Source organism: Oryx dammah, unplaced genomic scaffold (assembly GCF_014754425.2).
Source record: "Oryx dammah isolate SB20612 unplaced genomic scaffold, SCBI_Odam_1.1 HiC_scaffold_11, whole genome shotgun sequence".
NCBI classification, from domain to species: Eukaryota; Metazoa; Chordata; class Mammalia; order Artiodactyla; family Bovidae; genus Oryx; species Oryx dammah.
The window spans coordinates 185,000-195,731 of record NW_024070195.1 but is presented as its reverse complement, the minus strand read 5'-3'; the positions used below and the strand labels follow the sequence as shown (position 1 = coordinate 195,731).

Genomic DNA, 10,732 nt, shown 5'->3' with positions numbered 1-10,732 from the left:
GAGGGACACACAGCCCCACTGAGGGACACACAGCCCCACACGAGGGACACACAGCCCCACACGAGGGACACACAGCCCCACACGAGGGTCAGACAGCCCCACACAAGGACACGAGGGACACACAGCCCCGCACAAGGGTCAGACAGCCCCCCATGAGGACATGAGGGACACACAGCCCCACTGAGGGACACACAGCCCCGCACGAGGGTCAGACAGCCCCCCATGAGGACATGAGGGACACACAGCCCCGCATGAGGGGGCGTATAGTCCCTCGTGAAGAAGCACACAGCCCCATATGACGGGCCCACAGTCCCAGAGGCTGATGGCCATGTACAGCAGAGCTCCCTTCCTACAGCTGCGGGGCCAGAGACACCCCAAGAAGCGAGGGCCCCTTCTCCAGGATGAAGCCCCTCCCACCCACAGTGAAACTTCTGAATCCAAGACCCGTCACCTCGAGGAGGCCCAGAGCCAGGCTCTTTCGGACTTGGCCACAGACCTCAGACTCCTAGCTCCTCCTTGAGCCCCGCGGCAGACGGTCCACACACTGGACCCAGGGTGGACAGCCCCATGTGTTGCGAGGCCTGGGTCAGGCAGCGATTGCTGCCAGGGACCAGAGGTTAGCTCTCCCTCCTCCTCCCGGTTTGCCTCTTGGGGAGGGTGAGTCACCAGGGACATGTTTGCTTGGGCAACGAAAGAGAATCTAGAGCAGCCTCAGCAAATGTGAGCCATGGACCCCGGAGCTGAGCACCGTCTCTGCTGGCAGACTGCAGGGTCTGTGTTCCAGGTGAGCTGAATCCAGAAGCAGCTTCGGGGAAGGGAGGCCCAGGAAAGCCCAGACACAGGCTGTTTCTGAAGGAGGCGCTCATACAAAAAGACCTAAGGATGAGGGAGAATCAGCTCTCCGTCCAGAAGAGGCCTGATGGTGGGGACAGCCGAATGGATGCTGGGGACGGACTCCCCCACAAGGTGGCCGCAGGGCTCACAAAAGCCCAGGCCCGATTTAACTGCCACGAAATCAATACTAGGAAAACAAAACCTGGTGACTCTGGAAAATGTGATTTGAAATCTAGAAACAACTCATAAATTCCCCTCTGCAAAATCAGTTCAGCACACTCACGGGGTCCCGCCTGCTGGGAAACGTCTGCTGAGGGTGGCGCATCTCACAATCACAAGTGCTGGTGATGCGTCCCAAGCTTGTAGTGTTTCCAGGGGCCGCAAAAGAGCTGGACCATCACAGATATGCTGCTGAGGCCACCGTGCCAGGAAAACAGGGGCCTCGCTGGCCGCTGAGGAGTAGGGACATCCTCAAATTTTAAGACCTCAGCCTGAACCACAGCCCCGGGACAGTCTCCTGCTCTTCGCAGGCCCCCGCAGATGGGGTGATGGGCGAACCAGCAGGAGGCCTCCTCTGGGGTCTGGCCGGGTGGGCGCAGGGCCGCAGAGAAGGAAGCCCTGTCGAGCGACTGCTGCCACGGCCCTCGCGGGGGGCATGCCGAGCATCGCCAGCCCCACGCTCCCAGGCCCAGCTTGCACAGGCGCCCCGTTCCGGCCAAGCCTCTCCACCTTACCTGACAGGAACTGCTGGGTGTCAAACAGCTTGCAGGTCTGGTCTCTCTCCAGCTTGTTGGGCCGGTCGCTGCAGAGCGCCAGGGGCCCGTCCCAGTAGATCCTGCTCTGGCAGAGTCTCTTGGCATAGAGCCCGTCGGGGGCCATCCAGAGGACCACGCCCCTCTCCAAGTGGCTGAGCAGCTTCTCGATGTTCTTCCTCTGGCTGCTGTCCTCCGGGTAGGGAAACAGGACCTGGTCCAGGCTGCTGGCTTCGTAGGTGTGGCCGTGGGAGATCCGGCAGCCGTCGGGGCTGGACGTGGTCAGCTCCTTGACCAGGACTTCCCGGTAGTAGAGGCAGATGTGGAGCCGGCAGTCTGCAAGCACAGTGCTGGCGGTCAGTGCGGGCTCTGCCGGGGGCCTGGGGCTGGTACTCAGGAGGGGGCCAGGCGACTGCCCGGGAAGAGCATCCTTGGTGGGACGCCTGTACCAAGGGGTCTGGGGGCAGACACTGCAAGGCCTATGACCCTCTCTGAGCCTGAGCCCACCCGATGGTGGAGGACTTCTGCGTCAGTCTGTGATGCTCTCTAACCCAGCATTTTTCCAAATGTGTGGGACACAGCATTCGGGGGAGAGCTCAGTAGTGGTGATGACAGCATTTATGTCTAACGCACCAAGTCACATGCCAGCAAACAAAAGCTCACTTTAAGCTTGGCCGTCAGTTTTGACTTTGGAAGAAGTAAACCCTACCTTAAATAATTCTCATTAGCAAAAAAGTACAGTGGTCTTTCAGAAAAAAGGCAAATATGTCCACGCATCCAAAACTACACTGAAAACATCAGCATGATGTCATTCAGGGAAAGAAGACCACACACACAGAAGCACACAGAAGTTTGGGGAAGGGCGAGCCTTGATGACTGGTGAGCTCTGAGTGGTGGGACTAGGTTTTTATTTCACATTTTTGCTTTACTGATTTTTAACTTATTTTCCCACTGTGCATGTTCTACTCTTATTATAAAATTACCTCGAGAAGGAAACAGTCCAAGCGTAAAGTCAGCTGAGATGCACTTCGGTTTGTGTTTGAGTCTAAGGATGGCTCTAGAGTCGTGCTTTCTCCAAAACTAAACAATATGAGTTCATTTCTGAAATTTTGTTGATTTTAGAATCGTCTCTAAAATCTGACCAATGGGCTGAAAGGACCAACCTGGTTTGCCGAGGGCCCCGGACTTGAAGTACCAGGGGGTACTGTGTGGGGCTCGAACCTGAGCGGGTGGCTGACCTTGGGTAAACGGCTAGAATGGTAACCTGTACTGAGCGCACCCAAAGAAACCCACGAAAGCTCTCATTCCTCAAGGGTCAGTTTAGAGACTCAGAAAATCCACATTACTGCCTCCAGCCGCCTCTGCCACTCCTGCCGCTGTGAACCCAGAGGAGTGGGTGTCGGCTACTCAGGGTTTCATTTCGTTGAACGTCATCAGAAATCACGAGGTCACAGGGATATAAATAGCTGTTTATTTCCTACTTTCTAGGCACACACTCAAGTCTTAAGTGCTTAAGGAAAAGGTTTGAAAGTTTCTAAAAACAACACAGGCCTTTCTGCTCAGACACCTCTGCTCCCCCCACCATCCAGGAGCATCTGAAAAAAGCAGCAAGACTCCTTCAGAACCTCAGAACCAGAAAGAGCCCATCGGCCAGCCCAGCTCTCCTGGGAGCAAGGAAGGGCCCCAGCTGTGCTCTCCTGAAACCTGGAGACTCCAGCTTATGTTTCCTGTCACTGATTTTTGAAAAGGGCAGGGAGCAGGTTGAGAATTCCAAAGCATAAGCTATTCATTTTTAACATATGCAAGTCTCATTTTAAAACAATCAAACATTATCTAAAAGATAAATATACATATATCACACCTGCTTAGTACAGCTTAAGGTGTTTTCCTTAAAACAGGTGAGATGGCTGAGATCCAGGCCTCTTTCAGAGATGAAACTCTAAAGACCAGATCTGATCTGGATTTGTTTGTGAGACACAGCACACTCAAAGGAAGAGCGAGATGCTGGTTGTGAAGGCACTGCGTGTGATGAGAAGAACGAACCCAGAACCAGCGTCCTGGGAAGCCGATGGGCCACCTGTTTGCAACTAAGCCTGCAAAGACGACGAGGAGCTCCTGCGGTGTGGTGTGAGAAGCCGGCTGGAGGGGGCCCTTGGCAAATGGAACTGGGACCCCTGAACACCCCTGGAGAGCTGACACGGCTCAGATCCACCTGGAAGTGGGTCAGGCTGGGAAGCTGGCCCCGGATGCGAACTCTTCTACCCACTCCAGACCCCAGCTGCGCTCACGGACCCCTCAAATCCACCCAAGGTGAGAGGACCCTCGCAGACGCCGCCTCCAGGGGGCCCCACTCACCTGAGAGGGCCAAAGCTTCAGCAGACCTTATGCTTGGCTCTATGGGGATCCCGGGGGCCTGGGACTCAGGCGGGGCACAAGCATAAAAGGTTCCTGTGACCTGGCAACCTGCATTTGCAAATAAAAATCAGATGCTGTCTAACAGAGTCCCTCGGATGCAGAGCGAAGTTGCCTCTGCCTGAGGGGGGCCCGTCAGCCCCAGGGGTGCACCAGGCTGGGAGGGAAGGGCCTGGGTCCTCTAGAGCGACACTGCCCACCCTGCACACACCCCCTCCTGAGAGGCAAGGAGGCTGAGGTCCTACTGAAAAACCAAGGCTGAAGAAGGACGGAGCCTTTTCACAGCTGGAAGGAACCTTGGCGTCACCTCTGCAATCTTCTTCCTCCCTCTCTCCCTTCCTTCCCTTCTTTTTTTGTCATTAACCCCTCCAGCGCCTCAGAGTCACCTGTGTGTGTGCGTGTCTGCTGAGAATGCTTGAGATCTACTATCCCAGTCACTTTCCAGGCCACACTGCAGTGTTCACTGTGCGCACCAGGCTCAACCCCCAGGCGTCACTCGTCTCATAACTGGAAGGCTGTGCCCTGTCCCTGCACAGCTGATGGGCAGGGTGACTGAGTCCAGAGTCTGTGCGATTCACCCCATGCACACAGCGAGCTCACAGCAGAGCTGAGCCCAGGTCTCTACATGAGTTCCAACCTCCAAGAGCCAGACCAAAACCCTACACGTTGACAGGCCCGGTTCATCAGTTGCTGCTCCTGGGTTCAGGAGGAAAGGGAACCACGTCTCCAGCCGGCACGGCAGCTGTGTTGCGTGAGACGTTAACAGAGAGTGTGTGCCAGAACCTCAGTTGGCTGGCGCATCACTTAATGTCACTCACGGGTCAAGATCTGTCCACCAGCCTGCCCTCTGCACCAGGGTCACTAGTTCAGCGGAGCTGATGCACCAGACCCAGGTCTGAACTGCAGGAACCTGTCCAGCAATCAGCTGGCTCTCCCACGACAATATGGAAAGCCAACTTTTGCTGCAAATCACTCTTAAAAAGCTAATAAAACCAAATTTTGTGATTTTAAAAAAATATGTCACTCAAAACCAATCTTAAATAATAGGCTACTTCTTCTATTCCATAAGCCAAGAGTGAGCTGGACGTGACTAAAAAGGAGCCGATCCTGCTAGAACATTCGAAAGATCCAGGTGTTGATGGGTCTCAGGATTTCTGTGTAAACAACCAACTCACGGGTCCTGACAGCTTCTGCTCTGATGCGCTGAACACACTGTGTGAAATTCTCTCTGCACTTGGCAAACTGGTGCTTCTGAGAGAGTCCTCATTCTGAGGGCGGGGGAGGCCTGCAGGGACCACGGCATCCAGCCCAAGGGCAGCACCCACCAGGCCCTGTTCTGTGGAGACCTTCTGTGTTTCCTTCACAGGATTTACACGTCCCTTTCTTACTGTCACCTCTAATCCCAGGAACGACTGCCTGGACACACCACTGCTTAAGAGAAATCTATCAGCACAAAAATCCCCTGGGGTCCCTGCGGGCTGAGCTGGGTGCAGGGGGGCTGGGCCACAGCTGTGGGATGCCAGCTTTATAGATGTGTAGACAGAGACAGTCAGGATTAAGGGACGGTCCAGCCTTCTCTGGGAACACTAACAAAATCAACTACTTCTTGCCCAAGATTAAAAATAAAATTTAAGATTATTCAAGGAGGGACAGACATGTTAGCTTGCTAAACATAAAGTCGGCTAGTCTGAATTCTGATGTTCCCTGTCCCGTGTGGCTGGGCTCTGGGGTCAGGGGACCTGGAAGTGGTCCCCAGCCCTCAGTCTCACTGGGCAGTGATGGGCACATTGCTTACATTCTGTGAAAAGCAGGGCAGCTTCCCGGGGCCTGACGTGACCCCTGGTTCCATGACGCAGCCCCGAGTCTGTCCAGGTGCACAGTGGGCTGGGCACCGTGGACCCGGAGTCCTCTGAGACACACGCCCTCCTTTACTGCACCCGGGGCCCTCCCCGGCAGCTCTGAGCAGGGAGAGAGCCACGGGACTGCCCGGAGGTCAGGCCAGGAGGGGCCAGGCCCTCTGGCCACAGGCCCTGCCCTTACCATTTTCACAGGCTGGGCTTTGCCAGTGGTGGCCGCGGGGTCCGAAGGTCACGGGACACTGATACGGGATCTCTGCGTGCGGCTGGTCCGGGACAAAATCCCTCCAGCCCCGGTCGTGGGGCGGGATCATGTAGTTGTGAACCTGCTGGAGGAATCAGAGGGGGGCTGGGGTGGAGAGCGGCCGGCCCGGGGTCAGCCTGGGGGAGCCCCCCAGACTCCTCCAGGACTGCTTGTGTGGCAAGCAGCCAAATCCTATCATAGGAAAAGCTGTGGTGGAGACTTGCCACAAAGAATTGAAAGCACAAACGAGACAGGGCTGTAAAGCGACGCTTTATGTGAGGCTGTATGTGACGTTCCATCATATGGCTAAACCGAGAGCCCTGCTGGGGCTTCTGCCTCCCTCCCAGCAAAGTGAGTGCAACAGAGCTGGAATTCACATCGGAAAAGTCCGACGGGGTCAGCTGCCCTGTGGTTTCACATGATAAAGCCCTGCTTCCAAAATCTTTGGCTTCCACAAAAGGTCTGTTTCCCAGAAGATTTAAGAGGCAGTGGGGAAATCTAACCAGCAAGCGGATACACCCACCCTCGTCTCCCTCTCTTCAAACCCCAGCACCAGGTGGAGACTGACACACCCATCCAGTGACCTGGGACATGCCTCGGCAGTTTGACAAACAGCAAAACGGAGTTCTGCTCGCTTCTGTTTGCAGGCCTCTCCCGCCACGTAGGATCTGGCCCAAGTGCCTCTCACAGGCCCAGTCTTCCCTGTCGAAGCCCTGCCCCTCCCGTACCTGGGCAGGCAGCGAGGAGTAAGGAGTCGGCATGCTGTACGGGTGGCCCATTTGCATCTGCGGGTCCTCCATGGTCAGCGGCTTTGCTCCTGAGGGTTTGGGGAAAAGGGAAATGCACGGCGTGAAAAAGGAACTGACAGGATGAAATGTCAAATCTTAGAAAAATACCTGAGAGTCCAGTTCCTAGAATGCACAGCACAGTGCTGACAGACAAGGCATTTTTCTGCAATTCCCTTGGGCAATTGTTTGTCCAGGCCATTAAACTGGTTCCTACCAGGTGCCACAAAACGAGCACAAGTCGAGAAGCCCGAGGGTGATGGGCCTCGTGGCACGAGCTCCCCCAGCAGATGTCCATCTAGTGAGGTCACCTGTGGTTTGTTAAACTGGGCTCTGCTCTGGGTCAGAATCTTGGAAAGTGGGAACCTTAGTTTTAACAAGCAGCCCAGTTGACCACGGCAAAGTCTAAATGTTGGCACTTCTCTTACTACAAATGGTAACGAAATGTAAATCATGAGTCTTCCCTTCCTCAAAATGGTTAATCACGAGAGACAGATGAATAAGTAAAGTTTCAAACAGCTTTTCCGTTTTTGGCTTGGAAATCGGGCCCGTATCTTAGGAGAACTACCTAGAAAACAGGCATATGCACACACGCAGGAGGAGACCAGGAGCCTGGGAAACTATCCTGCAGTAACGCCACGAGAACTCCAACTTGTGACCCAGAGAAGCTGGGAAGACCGCCTGCTAGGCTGGAACGGGAGGCCGAGGCAAGCCGGCTGCGAAAGCAGCAAACGGGCCCTGACAGGGAACCGTCTTGAGGCGTGAGTGCAGGCGGCCCCAGCCCGGGAAGCCCACCTTTCTTGGCTCCCTCGGGGACGATCCGGTACACTTTGTAGGGGTCCGAGATATCCAGCTGGCTCCGCTCCACCAGCTCCTCGAAGTCGTTGCTCTTGTTCAGAGCACACCGCAGGCGTGTCTTCCAGGTGGGAGGGTCTGGCTTGTCGATGCCTTCTCGAAACTTCCCTTTAAACAGTGCCCAAGCCTGGTGAGAAAAAGTGGGGGAAAGTTAAAATGCAAGTCTTTCAAAAAAGAATCTGGAAATTGTATTTCTAAAGCAAAGAATGGCGGCAGGGGCTTCAGATCCACAGGAATGTGGGACAGAGACACACCAGGTGTTTATGAAAGACGAGTGAGACTGAGGACCCCGCAAAGGCCCACCCCCTCAGGGAAGCAGTTAGCCTGGAAGCAAGGACAGAGCTGTGGGCTGAGGGGCCACCACAGGGCACCTCTGGACGGTAGGGAGCCTGAGGCCAGCCTTACCCTTCCAGCAAGTTCCCTGAGGAAGTCCCCCGGCCACGCTCTGCCCGCAGGTGGTGGGGCTGTGCCCTAAAGCACTGGCCACTGGGTAAACTGCCCAAGGGGAAAACGGTCAGGACAGGGACACACACACAGGGCAAAGAGAAACCCCCCGAGAGAGGCCCAAAGGAGACCCTGAGAGAGAGAGAGGAGAAAGAGGAAGGGAGAGAGACGGAGAAAACTTTCCAGGGAGAGAATCGGGAAGAGGGAGTCAGAGACAGAGAGACAGAGGGAGAACGCGCCGAAACGAGCGAGCCCGAAGGCGAGCGCCGGCCAGAGAGGGGGCTGAGGGCGGGACAACGTGGGGAGGGCGCAGGGACCAGGCCTGGGGGGCGCGGCGCACACAGCGGCCCGCGCGCAAGGAGGAGACCCAGTCGGCACGCGGAGGCGAGGAGGCACCCAAAGTTCCAGAAAGAGGGCCCCAGGGAGACAGAGGCGCAGCCTTGGCCCACCCCTCTACCCGGCGGGAGCGCGGACGGGCGCCGGACTCCGGGGGACCCTGCGCCCCTCAGGCGAGAGGGCCGCCCTCTGCGAAGTTCCCAGAGGAGCCGCGGGACACCCGCGCTCCCGCACGAGGCCCGGTGCGCGCGGCGCGGCGCGGCCCCCGGAGCCCGGGTCGGGTCGGCGCGCGGGCCCCGGCCCCTCCCAGCCCCGCCCGGGCACCTTGAACAGCGCGGCGTCCTCCTCGCGGTTGTAGTCCTGCTTGCCCGCGTGCTTCCAGGGGATGCGGAAGATGCTCTTCTCCTCGTTCTCCCACACCAGCCCCGGGTACTTGCCGCTGTCGATCTGGTCGATGAGCCACTGGCGGAGCTTCCCGTTGCCGCAGCTCACGGAGCTCATGCCGAACTCGCCGCCTCGGCTGCCGCCCTCCAGGTTCATGCCCCGCGCGCCGACGCTGTCCCTTCGCAACCCAGGCTCCGCTCCGGCAACTCGCTCTGCGCTGCGGGGAGAGGAGGCGGCCCTCGGCAATGACCACGAGGCCGCAGAGTCTCGGAGGCGGCGAGGCGCGCGCCGCTGAGTCTGTGACGCCCAGGAGCCGAGAAGGCCCTTCTCAGCCGCCCCGGCTCGTGCGTGCCCTCGGCGCGCTGTCCTGCCGCCTCCCTGAGCTCGTGCGCGACCTCACCTTCTGGACGCTCCACTCGCGTTTCCCCCCGCGGCCCGCACGCTGCCCAGACTCAGGGCTCTGATCTTCGCGCACCCCCGAAATCCAGCCGCCTCCACGCGTGGGCCTCCGTTTGCTCACTCGTACCCCCGCTCCCCTGCCCAGGCCCAAGCCGCGGACGGTCCATTTCCCCTGCCACGGTCAGTTTCCGCCCGCGCCCTCTCCCGAGCCTCCACTCCCCGGTGGCCCCGCGTGTTCCGCACGCGGGCTCCCCTGTGGCCTGGCCTTCCAGGTGCGCGGCGGCGGCAGCTCCCCCGCGGCTCTCTCTGAAACCCGCACTCTTTGCCCCAAGAATGCCCCGGAGCCCCAGACAGGTAGCAACGACCAGGTGGCCCGGGCGCCACATGCGGCAGAGGGACCTGGCCTCAGGCGGCGAGCGCAGCCTCGGCGTGGGGGATCCCCGCGCGCCGAGCACCAGCCGGGCGGGGAGGCCCGCGGGGAGAGCGGGGGCGGGAAGGTGCCGGGAAGGCGGGGGTCTCGGAGCGCGGAGCCCCTAGCGGCCTGAATTTGGAGCGCCTCCTCTTCCACCACCGGTCGGGAAGACGCGAGCTCGGGGCCGAGGTGACTGTGAGCCCCTCAAGAGCGAGGAGCAACAGAAACAGCCTCGGGAGGAAGGGCCCGTCCCCCGCGGTTAAGCCTGCGGCCCGGTGTGGGTCCCTTCGACGACCCCCTCGGCCGCTGATGGCCCAGCGACCTCGTCATCACACCCGGTCCCGCGCGTGGCCTCCGGGGCCCGGGCTCGGCCGACCCACGGACGCTGGGGCCTCGGGACTCCCCGACCAAGAGCAGGTGGGGTGGGCGTCGGGGTCCCTCGAGGGGCGTGCTCTCTCCTGGCGCCGACGCTGGGGTGCCCCGCGCTGCCCCGAGGTGGACCCCGCACGGCTGGCCTCGCGCCGGGTTCCTGCGGTACCGGGCTCGCAGCCCGGGTCCTTCCCGACCCAAGTCTTACCTCGCCCCGACTTGAGCTGAGGGCAGCGGTGAGTCCCAAGTCCAAGCAGTGAAACTAAGCCTCGGAGGTAGGAAAGAGGAACTTTATATAAAGCTTAAAAGCCGCGCTTGGGGCGGGGCCTACGCGGGGCGGGGCCAACCGGGGCGCCTCCTGGCAGGGTGGGGGCTGCGGGCGCGGAGCCGGGCGCGCGGGGCTGGTCTGGGGGTTCCGGGCAGAGGGCCGGGCGCGCGGGGTGCGGCGGGGTCTGCGGACAGAGAGCCGGGGGCGCGGGGCCGGAGCTGGGCTAGGGGCTGCGGACGCAGAGCGGGGGGCGCGGGGCCGGGTCGGAACCCGGGATGGCGGAGCGCCGGCTCCCAGCTGGGCGCGCCGGGCTGGTCTGGGGGCTCTGGGCAGGGAGCCGGGTGCGCGGGATGGGGTAGTGGGCTGCGGACCGAGATCCGAG

General features: G+C 59.4%; 1 protein-coding gene across 1 annotated transcript in view; it reads right to left on the bottom strand.

Moving 5' to 3' along the window:
• Positions 1–10,331, bottom strand: part of IRF4 (interferon regulatory factor 4) — a 17,099-nt gene extending 6,768 nt beyond the window's left edge. The window contains exons 1-7 of the mRNA XM_040249897.1: positions 10,291–10,331; positions 8,843–9,119; positions 7,679–7,865; positions 6,827–6,915; positions 6,039–6,180; positions 3,942–4,049; positions 1,569–1,922 (exon numbers count right to left, since the gene is read on the bottom strand). Of these exons, the coding sequence (XP_040105831.1) occupies positions 1,569–1,922; positions 3,942–4,049; positions 6,039–6,180; positions 6,827–6,915; positions 7,679–7,865; positions 8,843–9,058 (1,096 nt within the window). The 5' untranslated portion in view covers positions 9,059–9,119; positions 10,291–10,331. The remainder of the gene's footprint in view (positions 1–1,568; positions 1,923–3,941; positions 4,050–6,038; positions 6,181–6,826; positions 6,916–7,678; positions 7,866–8,842; positions 9,120–10,290) is intronic.
• Between the last annotated feature and the right edge of the window lie 401 nt (positions 10,332–10,732).